Here is a 20,555-nt window from a genome sequence, read left to right as displayed (position 1 = left end):
GAACATGGACACCATTATTTTTTCAGCACTGGCGGTTACCCGAAATTTTTTTGCTGGCGGTGAATCTGTGTGCTTCCATTGAGCTGACTGGCGCTTTGTTTCTGGATTGAAAAATGGCATCCACGTCTCATCCATTGTCACAACCGACGAAAAGAAAGTCCCATTCGTGCTGTCGTTGCGCGTCAACATTGCTTGGCAACGTGCCACACGGGCAGCCATGTGGTCGTCCGTCAGCTTTCGTGGCACCCACTTGGATGACACTTTTCGCATTTTCAGGTCGTCATGCAGGATTGTGTGCACAGAACCCACAGAAATGCCAACTCTGGAGGCGATCTGTTCAACAGTCATTCGGCGATCCCCCAAAACAATTATCTCCACTTTCTCGATCGTGTCGTCAGACCGGCTTGTGCGAGCCCGAGGTTGTTTCGGTTTGTTGTCACACGATGTTCTGCCTTCATTAAACTGTCGCACCCACGAACGCACTTTTGAAACATCCATAACTCCATCACCACATGTCTCCTTCAACTGTCGATGAATTTCAATTGGTTTCACACCACGCAAATTCAGAAAACGAATGATTGCACGCTGTTCAAGTAAGGAAAACGTCGCCATTTTAAGTATTTAAAACAGTTCTTATTCTCTCCGCTTTGCGGTAAAATTCCATCTGCCGTACGGTGCTGCCATCTCTGGGACGTATTGACAATGAACGCGGCCTCATTTTAAAACAATGCGCATGTTTCTATCTCTTTCCAGTTCGGAGAAAAAAGATCGGCGGCCTTAGAACTTGAATGCACCTCGTACACGGTCAACTACAACAAGAGGATTGTAATATAACAATCATTAGCTAACCCATATAATCTCCAATGAAGACGAAGGGAGCTTATACCGTCAAGGATTAAGTGCCAAGTTTGGCTGATCAGATCCACCCCATGGTACGTGTTAGTTCCCCATTGATAATGCTGTGTTCCGAGATTACAGGGTTTCTATTCACACAGCTCGCATAGTCCAGGACCACTTTTGTGTGCATGTGGATGAATTGTCGCTTCTCCCCTGATGACCAGAGTCACTAGATCTCGATATGACTGTGACGCTGTGGTCTTCCTTGGAGAGGAGGATGCCTTTCCGTTACTTACTTCCATCATCGTTACCTGAATTTCTCACTGTTTTTCAGGAAGCTTGGTATAATATTCCCTTGAAAACCATATCATTCAGTGATGATTGGAAGCTGTTTTGAATGCCAAAATTTTTTCCTACGCCGTGTTACGTGTGATAAAATGCTTTGTTAGTGATGACTCGATATTTTTGTCCACTGCTTGAACATATTCGCTCGCTTTACAGTGCGAATTAATGCTCCCAAAGTTGTAATGTGCGAAGAATATAGTCGATTCGAGATACTGACCAGCGTTTGTCACCAGAAAATTAGAACGCTTCTCTACTCATAACTAAGTTTTCGTTTTACACCGCCATTCGTAAGAATAGAGGAGCGTACGTTTTGATGTCTCTCTTCTTTTTTACGAGCATATGCAATAGCACTACCACTTCATTTAGGGCTTCAATTTCTTTGTCTAGTAACATATTAAAACGCACAGAGAAAAGTTTACGTCTATTCATAAACAGACAGCCGAGACAGCAGTCAAGACGTCATAAGAAGATGACGTTGCCCTGAATGGAGAATGTTTGACCCAGGAAGTATGAGCCAAGTCAAAGATGAGAAACACGGACCCAGGAAAAGGGACCAGCGTGAATCAGAGGTATGGTAGTAAGGTAACCTGACAAAACACTCATGAACCCCCTTAACAGAGCAGCCCCGTCACTTTGGACCACTGTAGCGTATAGTGAAATCCGCCAGGTCGTGATTTTACCGCTTTTTCGATAATTCAAGGTGTTGAAGCATTTTCCGGCCGGGGTGACCAAGCGGTTCTAGGCGCTACAGTCTGGAATCGCGCGACCGCTACGGTCGCAGGTTCGAATCGTGCCTCGGGCATGGATGTGTGTGATGTCCTTAGGTTAGGTAGGTTTAAGTAGTTCTAAGTTCTAGGGGACTGATCTCAGAAGTTAAGTCCCATAGTGGTCAGAGCCATTTGAACCATTTTGTTGAAGTATGTACCCTTCAGTGTGTGATGGATCTGGGACATGTGTTATTTTCTACCGGATTTGTCGGTACCAAATCTGATGAGGGAGGTTGTAAATGTTTTCTTATATTTTGGTCAGAATATTTTTTGTGAATTGTAATTTGCCTTATTTTATGCTAATTTGCTTATATGTTCGAGAGTGACAGCATATTGATTAATATTGGTAGATGTGACTAATAACATCAAAGAGACTGGTTACAAGTGGAAGAGTGTGTGTTGTGTGAAATGTCTTTGACGCTGGAGTCGTCTTTGACCGTAGTCAGTCGACAGTGAACAGTCGGTGTGTGACGGTGGAACAATGTACAGGTCCCCGTTATAATAATTTGCAAGTGACCAGCAAAAATGAGTTATTCTACTAGTTTTTTATATGAACATCAAGAAGGAAGCACATTCGGAAAAATGGTATTTGAAGCACCAAAAATGAGGCAAACGCATTGAACCAGGACATTTCCGCAGCCGACGTAAAGTCAAATATCATCTTATAAACATCCACGGAAAAGTGAGTACTGTCACGAAATATGCTAAATTCAAGTATATATAAATAGTGAGCATATTTCAAGTGTATGGAGGGCGTAGTTCAGGCTGAAGGTGGCTGTGTGATGTTTCAGGTTTGTTTTTCCTTTTATGACTAACGCCCACAGATTTAGCCTACTGTCACCTCCGCTCCGTTGACCCCGTGTTGCCCTTTCTTCTGCATATTCACGATGAGTATGTAGTGAAAACTCCCGTTTACCAAGATGACAGTACCTGTATTCGTAGGGCTGCGTGCATGCGTTCGTTCTTTGACTAGGCCCAGGCATACCTATGGGAACTTTTGGACACTCTTCCTCGCCAAATTACGATTATGAAGGTTAGAGATGGTGTTACACGGTATTAGTATGCTGCTCATTGTGCTTATGAGAGAAGTAAATGATAAGAAAAAAGTGTAGTAGGACAAGGGTTTCTTGATTGCAATGAAAACTGCTAACTCACAGAAGGATAGCTCAGACGTTTAACAGACGGCGCAGGCCGACGAGCGCCGCACTTACCGAGCTGCGTCGCTTCTCCAGCGGCGGCAGCATGTGCGGCTTCTTGCTGGGCTGCTGCGGTGTGCCGTTGCGCAACATGCTGGCCTCGGCTCTCTGCGGCTGTGTCCTGCACACAAACACAACACACCCTCAACTCAGGCACTCCAACAGGTCACAGCGAAGCAGCAAGGGCGCAGCCCACGAGAAATGCCGGCTCCGGTACGAGCTTGTAATGTCACCCTAGCAGCCTCGTTCGCCATACTTCGCGAACCCCCGGTTCGGACGTGATGTTTTGGTTTGTGATGATATTTTGGTTTGTGGGGCGCTCAACTGCGCGGTCATCAGCGCCCGTACAAAGTCCCAGTTTTTACACTGTCCAATTTTTACATAATCCAATAGAGCCACTGTCACGAATGACGTTGATGATGAAATCATGAGGATAACACGAACACGCAATCCCCGGGCAGGGAAAATCCCCAACCCGGCTGGGAATCGAACCCGGGACCCCGTGATCCAGAAGTAGCAACGCTAGCCACAAGACCACGAGCTGCGGACAGGTTCCGACTTAGCCCACAGGAAATCATTAAGTCAGTGTAAAGGTACCCATCAAAGGTCTTGAGTTTGTCGGGTGTATAGAGAGCTTGCATACATGTTGACGCGCAGTTAAAAATTATTAATCTCGTCTGAAGTAGTTACTCGCCCCCCGCCGGAGACGGCTGCTGGCACTTGTAAGACTGTGACATACAGTCGCCGGCCACTGTGGCCGAGCGGTTCTAGGCGATTCAGTCAGGAACCGCGTTGCTGCTACGGTCGCAGGTTTGAATCCTGCCTCGAGCATTGATGTGTGTGATGTCCTTAGGTTAGTTAGGTTTAAGTAGTTCTCAGTATAGGCCAGTGATAACCTTAGACGTTAAATCCCATAGTGCTTACAAGGGAACCTCCCCATCGCACCCCCCTCAGATTTAGTTATAAGTTTGCACAGGGGATAGTCCTTGAAAAACTGAACACAGATCAATCGAGAAAACAGGAAGAAGTTGTGTGGAGCTATGAAAAAAATAAGCAAAATATACAAACTGAGTAGTCCATGTGGAAGATAAGCAACATCAAGAAGAGCCGTGGCCCGTGGTTAGCGTGAGCAGCTACGGAACGAGAGGTCCTTGGTTCAAGTCTTCCCTCGAGCGAAAATTTTATTTTCGCAAAGTTATGATCTGTCCGTTCGTTCATTGACGTCTCTGTTCACTGTAATAAGTTTAGTGTCTGTGTTTTGCTACCGCACCGCAAAACCGTGCGATTAGTAGACGAAAGGACGTGCCTCTCCAATGGGAATCGAAAACATTTGATCGCAAGGTCGTAGGTCAACCGATTCCTCCACAGGAAAACACGTCTGATATATTCTATACGACACTGGTGACGGCATGTGCGTCACATGACAGGAATATGTTGTCGACCCACCTAACTTGTACACTTGGCGAATGGGTTTTACCTTGCCCGATTTAGGTTTTCTTGTGGATGTGATAATCACTCCCAAAAAAGTGATGAATACATAAGAGTGTGTCACTATACTGCAACAAATGAATGCAACAGTTTCACTGTCGCAGAGGGTTCCCTATGCTCTGTCAAAACATGTTTTTAACGGTTTTTAACGTTTTCTAATTTTTCCTTGTGTAGACCGTCAAATCCTCTATATGTCCAAGCAAATCTGAACATGTCCTGGAATTTTGGAGAACGAAGTTGATTGTGTGTGAGTGCCTGAACTTTGATAATTGTGTGAAAATAGAAAAAATTGTCGCTTGAAGGAAGGCTTGAACCAAGGACCTCTCGTTCCGCAACTGCTCACGCTAACCACGGGACCACGGTGCTCCTGAGCTCAGACTTTTCCTTGATGTTGCCTATCTTGCACATGAACTACTCAGTTTGTATATTTTGCTTACTTTTTCACAGTTCCACACAACTTCTTCCTGTTTTCTCGATTGATCTGTGTTTAGCTTTTCAAGGCCAACTTATAACTAAATCTGAGGGGGGTGCAATGGGGAGGTTCCCTTGTTAGAGCCATTTGAACCATTTTTTCTCGTAGGCCTCGGAAACAGCCAAGCGGACGCGAAGACCAACCTGAAATGGTTGCAGAAACTTTCCTTCATGATCACGCAGTCTTTCGCTATGGATTTACTGTACTCAGTCTGCCTGCTTAGTTGGGTGGTAACGTGCTAGCGTTCGGTGCAAGCGGGCCCGGATTCGATTCCCGGCCGGGTTGGAGATTTTCTCCGCTCGTGGACTGGGTGTTGTGCTGTCCTCATCATCATTTCATCCTCATCACCGACACGAAGTCGTCCAATGTGGCGTCGACTGCAATAAGACTTGCATTTGGCGGCCGAACTTCCCGGGATGGAACCTCCCGGCCAACAATGCCGTACTCTTATTTCATTTCCATATTTGGTATTTCTCGATAAAATTACGAGATTTCAACCATATCCGCTGTTGTCTGCGTCAGAAAAACAGCTAGCTGTCGAAGAAGTAGAAAAGGTATTACTCTGTTATAACTGCACGGAGGTATAATACTGGATGGTGGCGCTACAGACTTACGCTGTATACTGCTTACAAGTCGGCACCGCGACGTTAGTGGCCCACAAACATCAGCAGACTACTGTTTACAATCGCTTCTTTCTCCTCAATTTCTGTCGTGTCCACGTGACAGCTCATTGAGTAAAATTGCATTGCTCTCGTGAATTACACAGTGTCAGGAAGGTATTTTCAGACATTTCTTCTGGTATTACATGCATATTTTATCCATTAATACGACGTATTTGGCCTCGTCAATGTAAGGTTTCTTTTATTACATGTTTCGTATAACCAAGAAGCGGTGTGCCTGATGTGAAAACGCTGATTTTGTAATCCAGCATTTTCCGTAATACTGAGTGATGAAACTCATGTTCCGTCTACATCCTTTTCCTGGAAACGCTGAGAACATCTCATGCTATGTTTGGTCGGTTTCCAGTCTTTTCTTCACACAGCGTTCACAAGAGAGCTTTTAGATCTGGACTGACAGTTACTCCAAAGTCTGATGAAATAAAACTACTAGAATAAAAGTAATCAGCGCAGCCCAAATCTATATGCAGGGTGGTCCATTGATCGTGATTGGGTCAAATATCTCACGAAATAAGCGTCAAACGAAAAAACTACAAAGCACGAAACTTGTCTAGCTTGAAGGGGGAAGCCAGATGGCGCTATGGTTGACCCGCTAGATGGAGCTGCCATAGGTCAAACGGATATCATCTGCGTTTTTTTAAAGTAGGAACCCCCTTTTTAAATTACGTATTCGTGTAGTACATAAAGAAATATGAAAGTTTTAGCTGGACCACTTTGTTCGCTTTGTGATAGGTGGCGCTGTAATAGTCACAAACATATGGCTCACAATTATAGACGAACAGTTGGTAACAGGTAGGTTTTTTAAATTAAAATACAGAAAGTAGGTACGTTTGAACATTTTATTTCGGTCGTTCCAATGTGATAGATGTACCTTTGTGAACTTATTTTTGTGGCGGCGTTCGTAGCGACAAACAATTCGCTGTAGAAACGGCTTACGAAGTCACCGCCACACCTTTAATAGCGGGCCGACCGGTCCGCTGGAACAGTGAACAGAAAGATGAAAACCCAGTCACTCTGATTAAATAAAAGTCGGTACTTATCTTTATTAACGAAGATACAGAAACACAGTAGTGAACTCCGTGTCTACAGGAATCTGTCTAGTTCGAGTCGGAGCGGCTAGGTCAACGTCGGCTGACGACAAACAACAACTCTGCTGCGATGAACACACAACTGACTAGCAAGTACACAATTCGGTGGCGAGGATACAACTGAGCGGCGAATACAGAACTCCTAGCGCTCACGACTCCAGCGCTTAAGAAACCAGAAGCCAGCGGTGGCGCGCGCAGACTTGCGGCGATTTCCTGTCTCGCTGGCGCTGCTTATGCGGACGGCGTCCGGATTTTGATGCTGCCAACCTTTTGGCAGCGGGCTCAGGTGGCATTACTGGCTAGGATATAACACTCCTCCCCCCCCCCCCCCCAAATCGCCGCACCGTCGTTGAGTAATGACGTGGCGAGCGTCGACGGCGGGGAAGGGGTCTGGCCGCAGGCGTAGCAGAAGAGACCGGGGCGGAGACTGTTGTCGGTGGCAGTCCCCGGTCCGCACCCCAGCATTGGCTGCGCGGGGCCTCGGGAAACACCGACTGAAAACCGAGGTCAGGGTGCACGCCTGTGACCACGGGCGCAGCTTCTGGTACTGGACGCGAAGGGGCGTCGGGACCCACGAAGAGAGGCAGCGTCTCCTGACGCTGCGTCGACGGCTGCTGAGTGGGCGCCGGACAAGGCGCTGCGGTGTCAGACTCCTTGGGGGTGCCCAAGGAAAGTGGCTGCAGGACAGGCTGCACAGCCACCGCTTGGGAAGGCGGCCCGGCTGAGGGGTCGACGTCCATCAGCTCCGAAGGCGGGGGCGACTGAAGAGGGACCGCAGGCGCCGGAGCGACCACCTGGGGCGCTCCCGGATGAAGCTGCGCGGGAGGCATCAACGGGACGGGCTGTCGGCGTGGTAGCGGCGACGGCTGCTGCTGCTGCCCTGGGGGCGGCAGCGAAGTCGGAAGGCGCGGCTGGAACCCGCCGCGGACCAAATCTGTGGACAAAGAACGAGCGGCAGAATCCGGACGGCCAGAGCGGCGCAACTGGTTCTGATGCCTCCTGTGCACCCCAGTAGCACCTTGAACAGTATAAAAACCGCGACCCTGGACACTTATCACGGTACCACGTTCCCAACGACGGCGACCGTGATAAACTCTGAAAAAAACGGCGTCGTTGCGCTGAAAACGCGTGCGATGCTCAGAAGCGGCGGGTCGATCCGGGGGGTGCAACAACCGTAGTAGGGTGCGATGACGACGGCCGTGGAGAAGCTCCGCAGGCGAAGGGCCGTCGCGTGGCGCGGTCCGGTACGACGACAGGAACGTGATGAGGGCCTGCTGACGAGAGTGCGTAGCACGAAGGCGGTTCATATGATCCTTGAATGTGCGTACAAAACGTTCCGCTGCACCATTCGATTGAGGGTGGAACGGCGGAGTAAGAACATGGCGAATGCCATTGGCAGAACAAAAACTTTCAAATTGAGCAGAGGTAAACTGTGGACCATTGTCAGACACTAAAACTTCTGGAAGACCCTCAATACAAAAAATTGAAGTCAACGCCTGTATAGTTTGTGCAGACGTCGTAGACTGCATGGGCACAACAAACGGAAAATTACTAAATGCATCTATCACGATGAGCCAACGAGAATGCCAATATGGACCAGCGGAATCAATATGTACTCGCTGCCAGGGACCGGCAGGGCGTGCCCACTCAAAATAGCGTTGAGGCGGAGCAGCTTGGTGTTCGGCACACGTCGAACAATCTGTAGACATCTGCGTAATCTGCTTATCAATGCCGATCCATGTACAATGACGGCGGGCAAGCTGCTTGGTGCGGACCACTCCCCAATGACCTTGATGCAACAAGTCGAGGACCTTGGATTGGAGCACTTGGGGAACCACTACACGAAGCTGGTCATTCTCGGTGCGTAACAGCAAAACTCCGTGCGAAACAGACAACAGATGACGTTGCGGATAATAGCGACGAACCACAGGATCCGATATGTCCTTTGCCTTGGACGGCCAACCACGTTGAACAAAACGTAATAGTAAACTCAGATGAGGATCCGTAGCTGTCTCACGTGCCACCTGACGATAATCAATCGGAAAATCCCGGAGGGATTGATGCTCATCGGCGTCAATCTGATGGCAAGAGTCGTCAGAGGAATCGAAGACATCATCCGCAGCAATCGGCAATCTAGAAAGCGCGTCAGCGTTTTCATGCTGAGCTGTAGGGCGATACAGTATCTCATACTGGTATTGTGATAACAAAAGAGCCCAACGTTGTAGTCTCTGAGCTGTCCGCTGAGGAATTGGTGTAAACGGATGAAACAGTGACGTCAGGGGCTTGTGATCTGTTACTAAATAGAATGGTCTACCATAGAGGTAGTGATGGAATTTTGTGACACCGAACACAATAGCCAACGCTTCCTTGTCCAATTGGCTATAATTACACTGAGCTTTGTTTAGCAATTTAGATGCGAACGCAATAGGACGTTCGGTGTTACCGACTCGGTGAGACAACCCAGCACCGAGGCCGAAAGAAGAGGCATCACAAGCTAACACCAGAGGCTTGTTAGGGTCGTAATGGACCAGACAACGATCATTCAATAAAGCCTCTTTAAGCTGCTGAAAGGCTGATTAGCAATCAGCTGACCACACAAACGGAACATTCTTACGGCGGAGACGATGCAACGGTGCAGCAATCTGTGATGCATTAGGTATAAACCTAATATAATCTGTCAATTTGCCAAGAACTGCTTGCAATTCCTGCAGATTGCGAGGGGCGGGCAATTCACGAATAGCTGCTAAATGTGACTGGGAGGGATGAATGCCTTGAGCATTAATAACATGTCCCAGATACTCCATCTCCATAAGGAAAAATGAACATTTATCGATGTTGCAACGTAGGCCTGCCTGAGACAACACTGTAAACAAACACTCCAAATTACGGAAATGTTCAGCAGGCGTCCGACCGGACACAACAATATCGTCTAAATAGTTGCAACACGATGGCACATTAGCCAGAAGTTGTGACAAAAAACGCTGAAAAACAGCTGGAGCTGACGCACAACCAAAAGGCACACGCAGAAAACAGAACAACCCCAACGACGTGTTTATGACAAAATACTGTTGTGATTGCTCGTCGAGGAGCAATTGCAAATATGCTTCACGGAGATCAATTTTGGAAAAGAAACGAGCGTCCCCTAACTTATCCATCAGCTCGTCCGGTCTAGGCAAAGGAAAAGAATCAATGACAGTCTGAGGATTAACTGTCGACTTAAAATCAGCACACAAACGTAACTTGCCAGACGGTTTCTTTATAATAACTAAGGGAGAAGCCCACTGGCTCGCTGAAACGGGTTGAATAACACCGTTGTTTTGCCAACGACGAAGTTCATCTGCTACAGGTGCCCGGAGGGCGTGAGGCACTGGACGAGCACGAAAAAATCGAGGCTGAGCATTATCTTTTAACGTAATATGAGCGGCAAAGTTCGCAGCACAACCTAGTTCGTCTTTAAATATGTCACTGTATCGTTTACACAAATCGGTTATGCTGTCTTGAGGAACAACAACAGAATTAATTTGCAACACATTGTCTTGGATAGACAGGCCAAACAAGTCAAAACAGTCTAATCCGAAAATGTTTACACTGTCTGTAGCGCGGAGCACTGTGAATGAAACTGTTTTTGTATTGCCACGGAATGTGGCTGGCACGCTACATACACCTATCACAGGAATTTGTTCTCCACTATAAGTAGCCAAAGAATGTTTTGCCGCTGAAAGTTTAGGGCGGCCGATAGCCGCATACGTAGCACTATTTATGAGAGTCACAGACGCACCAGTGTCTAATTGAAAATTGAAGGTCTTATCCTGGATGCGTAGCTTCACAAATAGTTTATTACACTGTCTCTGGATCGGTGCAGTGGAGGCGGTAGACACAAAATCAGCGCGTGTAGCGCGTGTTCGCTGCTTACGACAACTAGTGGGTTGGGCGGGTGGAACAACAACTCCCGCTTCACTTGCAGTCTGTACATTACGTTTTACAGCGTTTGAATTACGCTTGGGTCGCATAGCAGAAGGCTGGGTGGGTGGCTTATTGCGAACAAGTTTATTACCCACACGAACCGTGGAAGAGTCTTTAAACGCGACCTTCTGGGCGGGCTGGCTGTGAAGAACATGAATATCCATGGGCTGGGCAGCACTAGAATTGTTCTTGCGTTTACGCAAACAAACAGTCTGGATGTGTCCTTTCCTTTGACAAAAGTGACAAACCGCGTTTCTTAACGGGCAACGTTCACGAGGATGAGCAAGAACACACTTAGGGCAAGACTTAACTCTATCATTTTGCACACGCGGCTGACGAATGTGTTTAACATGACGCGGCCGGCTAGTGTTTACAGTCTGACTCTGCCGGTGGGGCAGCGGGCGTGACATAACTTGCTTAGCACAGGCAATTTGAGAAATACATGGCTGATCTAACTCACACTCAGCATAGTCAAAAGTATCTTGGGCTTCAATGATGTTCATCACAGTCTCTAATGACGGGTCAGGCAACTTTAAGATAGCAGCACGAATACGAGAATCTGCAATGTTTTGAGTAATAGCGTCTCGTAACATGACATCACTGTAGGAAGCTCCAAACACACAATTAAATCGGTACTGACGGGTGAGGCCCCGTAAATCTGTTAACCACTGTTTATTAGATTGATGTGGCAGTTTCTTTAATCTGAAGAACTTGAATCTGGCTGCTGCCACATGAACTCGCGACTCGAAATACTCAGCAAGCTTGTTAACAACAACGTCATAGTCTAAAGCTTCTGGCTTAGATTCCGGGAACAACTTACAAAGTAGTCGATAGACTTCCACGCCTGCAGTGGAAATTAAATAAAGCTGCCGCTCAGTACCCGTGATTTTGTAGACTGTCATGTGCGCCTGCAAATGCGCGAAATATTCTCGCCATTCTTCTCTTGATGCATCAAAAGCACGGAAAGGTGGTGCTGCCTGTGCTTGTTCCTTTTGTGTTGGAGGATTAGCCGCTTGTTTGGCGATTGCTTCCACCAGACTTTGTATTTGCTGACTCTGTAACAAGATCAACTGTTGTAATTCGGCAGACATAGTGAAAACAAATTAAACCAGCCCCCAAAATTTTATCGCTATAATTAGTATAACCAGAAACAAGTTGAACCAGCCATGCACACGAGTTCGGAAGCCCTCGTCGCCAGTTTTGTGGCGGCGTTCGTAGCGACAGACAATTCGCTGTAGAAACGGCTTACGAAGTCACCGCCACACTTTTAATAGCGGGCCGACCGGTCCTCTGGAACAGTGAACAGAAAGATGAAAACCCAAACACTCTGATTAAATAAAAGTCGGTACTTATCTTTATTAACGAAGATACAGAAACACAGTAGTGAACTCCGTGTCTACAGGAATCTGTCTAGTTCGAGTCGGAGCGGCTAGGTCAACGTCGGCTGACGACAAACAACAACTCTGCTGCGATGAACACACAACTGACTAGCAAGTACACAATTCGGTGGCGAGGATACAACTGAGCGGCGAATACAGAACTCCTAGCGCTAGCGACTCCAGCGCTTAAGAAACCAGAAGCCAGCGGTGGCGCGCGCAGATTTGCGGCGATTTCCTGTCTCGCTGGCGCTGCTTATGCGGACGGCGTCCGGATTTTGATGCTGCCAACCTTTTGGCAGCGGGCTCGGGTGGCATTACTGGCTAGGATACAACACTTATCATTTCTGAGAAAGCTTGCTGTTACAGCGTGATTACCTGTAAATACCACATTAATGCAATAAGTCCTCAAAATGACGTCCGTCAACCTCAATGCATTTGGCAATATGTGTAACGACGTTCCTCTCAATAGCGAGTAGTTCGCCTTCCGTAATGTTCGCACATGCATTGGCAATGCGCTGACGCATGTTGTCAGGCGTTCTCAGTGGATCACGATAGCAAATATCCTTCAACTTTCCCCACAGAAAGAAATCTTGGGACGTCAGATCCGGTGAACGTGCTTCGACGACCAACCCACCTGTCATGAAATATGCTATTCAATACCGCTTCAACCGCAAGCGAGCTATGTGTCGGACATCCATCAATGTTGGAAGTACATCGCCATTCTGTCATGCAGTGAAACATCTTGTAACATCGGTAGAACATTACGTAGGAAATCAGCATACATTGCACCATTTAGATTGCCATCGATAAAATGGGGGCCAATTATGCTTCCTCCCATAATGCCGCACCATACTCGTACATTAACCCGCCAAGGTTGCTGATGTTCCACTTGTCGCAGCCATCGTAGATTTTCCGTTGCCCAATAGTGCATATTATGCCGGTTTACGTTACCGCTGTTGGTGAATGACGCTTCGGCGCTAAATAGAACGCGTGCAAAAAATCTGTCACCGTCCGGTAATTTCTCTTGTGCCCAGTGGTAGAATATACGACGTTCAAAGCCGTCGCTATGCAATTCCTGGTGCGTAGAAATATGGTATGGATGGAATCGATGTTGATGCGGCGTTCTCAACACCGACGTTTTTGAGATTCCCCATTCTCGCGCAGTTTGTCTGCTACTGATGTACGGATGAGCCGCGACAGCAGCTAAAACACCTACTTGGGCACCATCATTTGTTACAGGTCGTGGTTGACGTTTCAGATGTGGCTGAACACTTCCTGTTTCCTTAAATAACGTAACTATCCGGCGAACGGTCCGGCCACTTGGATGATGTCCAGGACACCGAGCAGCATACAAAGCACAGGCCCGTTGGGCATTTTGATCACAATAACCACACATTAACACGATATCGACCTTTTCCGCAGTTAGTAAACGGTCCATTTTAACACGGGTAATATATCACGAAGCAAATACCGTCCACACTGGTGGAATGTTACGTGATACCACGTACTTATACGTTTGTGACTATTAGAGCGCCATCCATCACAAATCGAAAAAAGTGGTCCAACTAAAACATTCATATTTCTTTACGTACTACACGAATATGTAATAATAATGGGGGTTCCTATTTTAAAAAAACGCAGTTGATATCCGTTTGACCTACGGCAGCGCCATCTAGCGGGCCAACCATAGCGCCATGTGGTTTCCCACTTCAAGCTAGACGAGTTTCGTTCTTTGTAGTTTTTTCGTTTGATGCTTATTTCGTGAGATATTTGGGCCGGTCACTATCAATGGACCACCCTGTAGATAAAATAGTGCTTGAACTAGTCCACTTACAAATCAGATGTGATCCCTTTGCACTTTCGACTATAATCAGAACAAGTAGTACTCCTGCAAATGCTTCAAGCTGGCATTTTTTATCAAAACACTTCCATCAGAGGCTAATGTTTGGCCCCACTTAGTGGACGTCGGCTTCAAGTTTGTGACGCCATGACAACTCCCATTATTATACCTCCATATGTAACTGAAGTAGAAGCACATACTATTATATTAGACTGTGGTAGTATAACCAACTGCGATCAGAGATTACATTAGCGTCTGCGATGAACCTTCAGTAGTGGCGTCTTTGTTTCCACGACGACTTATATTACGAGAAATACTCCTCTGCAGTGTCTGCACCACTCAGTACGCAGTGACGCACTCGTACATACACTGCACACTACATACATACTCGAAACAAAAAAAAAAAATCTTAATTTTTGACAGCACAGTGAATGACATTGATCAAAAGGTAAATTAAAAAATCCTTAGCAATCAGTTTCGACGAAGGTTTTTCCACATTTTCCTTGCTTGTATCTTTGTTACTGTTGTTTCACGCACATTCTGATTACACAGCTTCTTGGATGACTGAGACCGCGTTACAATCTATGTTCCTTCAAAGAAGATTTTGTGCATATTCGTGTAGCCTACGTTTTGCAACAGCAGCACTTTATGTGCTCCTGACGTCCGGTACAGCGCTACGAAACTGTCCCACGTAACTATTGCCAAGTCCACATGAAATATTGTAAACATCTGGGACTCTGAAGCCGTGACTATCCATCAGTCGCCAAAGAGCCTGTAGAAACTAGAATGTGTGTAAACAACTCATAGAGATGATTGATCTAGAATATGTATGATGAAATTTATGTAGAATTATGTGATTTGGACTCGGCAGTGCATGGGGTGACTACTTCACACTAAGACACTGAACTTCACATTCCATTTTTACGCTCATTTAAAAGTTGCAGTTATTTCAGCCAATAACTGGCGAACTTGTAGTGGTTCTGAGAGGTTTTACAGTCGGGAATACATGGGACTGATTTTCCAGTTCCGTTATTTATCTGCTAACCAAGGGAAACTTGTTGAAACGTTGGTGGGAAACAGGGGATTGGAACTGTTCACATTTACTCCTGAAACAATGTCATACACTGCGAATATATGTTGTGTATGTGCGTGTTCCTTACTGGGCGGAATGATGTGTTGCAGAAACTGCAGAGGAGCGTTTCCCATATTATACGTCGGGAATGAAACAAAGACGCTGCCAATGACGATTCATCTTTGCACCAACGTAATCTCCGGTCGTAATGGGCAATTCTATATGAGCTACGTCTCCATGATTATGTTGCTTCTTCCGCTCTCAGTTGCTCTCCTAGCGATTAAAGAGGTGGATGTTGTCGAAATATCGGATTTTCATCGAGATAACCCGACAAGTGCGCCCGTCACTTTTAACACAGTTTCATTTAGTTTACATCTTATGTAGTAACTCCTAATCTTTCGTCCATTTACCAATTTATCTCCGCCAATCCAGGTAAAGAGTCATTAGGTGGTGATAATAAGGTTCGAGTCCTCCCTCGGGCATGGGTGTGTGTGTTGTTCTTAGCATAAGTTACTTTAAGCTAGCTTAAGACTAGGGACCGATGACCTCAGCAGTTTGGTACCTTAGAAATTCACACACACAATTCGAATCAGTCTCCAATTGTGAAACTGCACAAAACATATTAAATCCTGGAGAGCTCCTCTCATGTTGTACAACTTCAAGTGACTGTTCCGTACTCCATACTCTCACATTACGGCGGTTAACCTTCCTATTTAAATAGAACGTTGCCTCGTCACTAAACATTAAGCGTATAAGGAAACTGTCATCCTCGATCTTGCCAAGAAAGAAATGACAGAACTCTACACGTTGTCGTTTGTCACCTTCACGAAGAGCTTGCAGTAGCTGCATTTTGTATGGTTTCATGTGTAAACGTCGACGCAAGACACGCCAGACTGACATCGGGAGCATGTTTAGTGCCGAGCTGCACAGCGAACGGATTTCTGCGGTCTCCTTGTGAAACCATGGCGGATGCGTTCGACGTCTGTGTCAGACACCTGGGACGGCCCGGCGGTTTTTCTTTACACAAACAACCTGTTTCCCGGAATTGTTCATACCATCGTCTAATGCTCTGTACTGTAGGGGGGTCCATACTATACCTAGTACGAAAGTCACGCCCAACAGTTATCACTGAGCCGCACTGCGCAAAACGTAGAACACAAAACGCTTTCTGCTGTCCCTACAGCATTTTCACTAGAACTCAAGCAGACGCACACTGCTGCTACCTAGCGGTAGCCATGTAAAACTTGAGAGTTTGCTCTTTCCAGCAGTACGCTGTTCACGCACATATTTCAAATAACATACTAGTTATGATTTTTTAAAAATTGGATGATTGTTTTTGATACATAATAGCGTTACAAAAGGTTACAGTCGCTGTCGTTAGCTAGCTAGGAGTGTAAAAGTGCAAAAGTGGGAAGTGTATGCATTTACATGACTTGTTTTTGCGGATCCACACATATCGTGTGCCTCCTACCGAGTGGAGGCAGTGTCGGTCTGCGTGGTCCCATCAATTCACAACTTTCTCTGCCTCGTGATGACTGGGTGTTGTGTGACGTCCTTAGGTTAGTTAGGTTTAAGTAGTTCTAAGTTCTAGGGGACTGATGACCACAGATGTTAAGTCCCATACTGCTCGGAGCCATTTGAACCATTTGAATTCACGACTGACATGCTCCATATTTCGTCTCACCTCTCCCCCCCCCCCCCCCCAATCCCCCTCCCTCCCTCTCGCTCGTTTCAACGTCAGGAATGGAATTACAGTAATCAGTACGTCAGACATCGTGGAAAAGATCGTTGAAAATAGATCGAGAGGACGGCAATGATTTAAAATTTTTTAACAGTATAACACGGCACTTAACGCAAGAAAATTTTTGAGGGTATATCAAAATCACAGAAGAAGGCTAAGTTTTTATATGTTGCTGAAGATACAATCAAATTCAGGAGCCGTCCGCTGTGGCCGAGCGGTTCTAGGCGCTTCAAGCCGGAACCGCGCGACCGCTACGGTCGCAGGTTCGGATCCTGCCTCGGTCATGGATGTGTGTGATATTCTTATGTTTGTTAGGTTTAAGTAGTCCTAAGTCTAGTGGACTGATGACCTCAGATGTTAAGAGCCATAGTGCTCAGAGCCATCTGAACCATTTGAAATTCAGGATTTTGAGAAGAGCAGGTCATAAACGTTACATTTTTGGTCAGACTCTCAAATTTGTATGATCGACCACTCTCTTGTATTTATACACGCTTTAGACTTTTTCGAAGTGTTCTTCAGCGATAGCCAATAGATAGTCAGGATATCTTCTTCACCCTCTCTCAATACATTTGCGCATAGCAGACAGCCCGCTGCCATCGGAAGGTTGCGAAATTCTTCCCTACAAGAGTTTTGTCACTTTTCCACGGTCTTGTGACCTTCTTCCACGCGTTGTCAGACACGTCAGCTATTTCCCCTAGCGAGTACCACTAACGGGCAGGAAAGGAAGAAATCAAATTTACGTCCGTTGGGAGACGAAAGAGTGTGCTTAGGAAAAGACGGTAGGGTAGTCCCCGAATGAAAGAGCAACGTGCTTTTTATATAAACCTGTGGCACAACCGAGCAGCCTTTGTCCCTCATTCTTTTGTATTCTTCCATCCGAGAGGAAAATAGCGCGGGCTGTAAAATATTATACCTAGCGTTCCACTCTTCATCTGTTCTGAGTGGACAAATAATGTAGTTGCCTCCGAAGAGCAATACGATGCAACGCCAGCTACGCAATTTGATTGTTCTGGTTTTACAGTATCGAATTTTTTTATGAAAGTACCTGTAGATGATTTTCTCTTTGACGAAAAGGCGTTTTCACACCCGACAGCCTCTGTACATCCGTTTACGCGGAAGGCTTGGTGACAGGCAATCACGTTACTTCTATAACGATAGAAACACTATTCAGTTGTTCCTTCTTTTTTAGTCAAGATGAGCTTACTCCCATAATAGAAGAGGGTTGATAATATTATCTAAGATATGAGTTAACAAGATGAGCTTACTCCCATAATAGAAGAGGGTTGATAATATTATCTAAGATATGAGTATACACTTTTAACAAGTTCGATGGAAATAATGACTAGAACTTTATTGCTCTTTTGTACAGGTGTCACGACCAATTTGCCAAACTGCTTCTGAACGGAAATGACGCGTCATTATTACTTTTCGTCTTTCGGTGTATCTACATGTTTCTCTGCAGAGACACCGATGAGCCACAACTTTATGACCACCTGCTTGATAGTGTGATGATCAGCCTTAGGAAGCCAGTAAAGCAGCAACGCAAGTTTCGATCCTGGAAGACGGCCCATCCGGACCTGACCATCGAACTAGGGTGACGACAAACGTGATTCACCCTAGCAGGCGACACGTTTGCATTGATCCACAAAAAAAAAAAAAAGAATGGTTCAAATGGCTCTGAGCACTATGGGACTTAACATCTGAGGTCATCAGTCCCCTAGAACTTAGAACTAACCTAAGGACATCACACACATCCATGCCCGAGGCAGGATTCGAACCTGCGACCGTAGCGGTCGCGCGGTTCCAGACTGTAGCGCCTAGAACCACTCGGCCACCCCGGCCGGCATTGATCGGCAATCTAGATGATTCCGTGCGCGCTGCAATCTTAGCTGATAATTCCGCTTAGTCATCACGGGAACTTGCAGGAATCGGCTGCTGCGTAGTCACACATTTAACAACGTGCACTGAACGGTGTGCTCCGAAACAGTGGTGCCTATACCTGCATTATGCTCTGTTGTCATATCTGCAAAGGATAACCGCTTTTCCTGGTTTACAGTGGTTTACAGGTTTGGTAAGCAGCCGACCTCGATGTTCTGTGATGAGTGGTAGATATCCAACATCTTGTCGACTACTAGTGGTTTCACCGTCCTTCACTTTCCGTAGATGCCCACAATAGTAGCACGTTGACAGCCGACCATCTTCGCCGGTGTGCAGATGGTTGTTCCCAAGCGTCGGGGGCCATAAGAGTATTAACTTTTTTAAATTGCTTACGATAGAGGCTTTCCCCAATTGATACCCATATCGTCGCTGAATGATTCCCCCGTTAGTCTCTGCTCCATAATATACGAGGGATGGAACTTTAGTAGTGGCAACTATTTATTTACAGCTGGTGCAAAACAGATACGTGTTTCAGAGTTTTACTGATCTTCAGAGTAGTCTCCAGCATTGTGTATAACCCGTTTCCAGCAATGTGGAAGTCGTAGGATACTCGTAGCAGTGCCAGTTGTGTTGACAGTTCGAGTGGCGCGGTCTATTGCCGGACGAATTTGTAGGAGTTCTGAAGCTAATGGTGTGAAGTGTTTCCTTCAGTTTAGAAATCGAGTTGAACTTACGAGGGCTTAAGTCAGGGGAGTGCAGTAGGTGGTATAGCACTTGGCAGCCCCATCAGTCAAACGAATCACTAACAGCTTGCACTGTACGTGCTTGAGCATTGTCCTGCAAAATGATGGTCAGGTCCTGCAGAAAGTGTCACCACCTTCGTCTCTATGCTGTTCATTTTTGGAACAGAACCTACGACTAGCTTAGAGACGGAACTGCTTCGGGCAGTAGACCTGGCCGCTCGAACTGTAACACAACTGGCACTGCTAAGAGTATGCTACGACTTTCACATCGCTGGCAACGGGTTGTACACAATGCTGGTGACTACTTTGGAGGTCAGTAAAACTTTAAAACACGTATCTATTTTGTGAGCTGTAAATAAATAGTTGCCACTATTAAAGTTCCAACCCTCGTATTTGAATAGATTCAAGAAAACATTATTTGTTAAAGGGAGGCATTGTGAAGGACCCCATGTCTTCTGTCCAGAATCTGCTTGGTAGCAGTAGCAAAAGAGAAACGTTGAAGACATCTACAGAAGGCTGCATTGTCTGCGAGATGATTTAATGAGTGGCTTCATATTTTCCTCGTTAGCTTCCACTTGAGGGATTATTGAGTAGTTATCGCACACATTTCACAGTCAGAAACTACAGTTAACAGTGCAATGTGCTGACACACCCGAGACGGTTCAACCTTTCTCTAAGTGTATTATACACAATGGTGGTAACTATTTTGAAGGCCAGTAAAACTTTTAAACACGTATCTATTTTGTACGAGCTGTAAATAAATAGTTGCCACTATTAAAGTCCCAAAACTCGTACTTTCCTCATCGAATCACGTGTCACCAGGTGGCATGTAATTTCACGTTGAATAATAGGCCTAATATTTTGTTCCATCAACGGAATCGTCAGAAGGAGGAGTGTTTTGTCTGACTTGAATTGAGCTTCACATAGGGCTTCCAATTCGACCAAGCGAGTTCTCATGTTGCTTGCAATGACGTTCCAATGTATCTGTCCTGACGTTTTTCCGCGATGCTTCAAAACAATTTCACAACCAGACTGCAGTCACATACACAAGGGTCTGACACGTACGACC

The 20,555-nt window shown here is 46.1% G+C and overlaps 1 protein-coding gene across 1 annotated transcript in view; it reads right to left on the bottom strand.

Moving 5' to 3' along the window:
- The window catches only part of LOC126412097 (WASH complex subunit homolog 1-like), a 312,903-nt gene that overhangs the window by 153,495 nt on the left and 138,853 nt on the right, over nt 1-20,555 (bottom strand). Inside the window, exon 2 of the mRNA XM_050081519.1 lies at nt 3,161-3,266. Coding sequence (XP_049937476.1) covers nt 3,161-3,238 — 78 coding nt within the window. The 5' untranslated portion in view covers nt 3,239-3,266. The remainder of the gene's footprint in view (nt 1-3,160; nt 3,267-20,555) is intronic.

Source organism: Schistocerca serialis, chromosome 1 (assembly GCF_023864345.2).
Source record: "Schistocerca serialis cubense isolate TAMUIC-IGC-003099 chromosome 1, iqSchSeri2.2, whole genome shotgun sequence".
NCBI classification, from domain to species: domain Eukaryota; kingdom Metazoa; phylum Arthropoda; class Insecta; order Orthoptera; family Acrididae; genus Schistocerca; species Schistocerca serialis.
The sequence above is the reverse complement of the archived record's forward strand: the minus strand, read 5'-3'. Positions and strand labels throughout refer to the sequence as shown.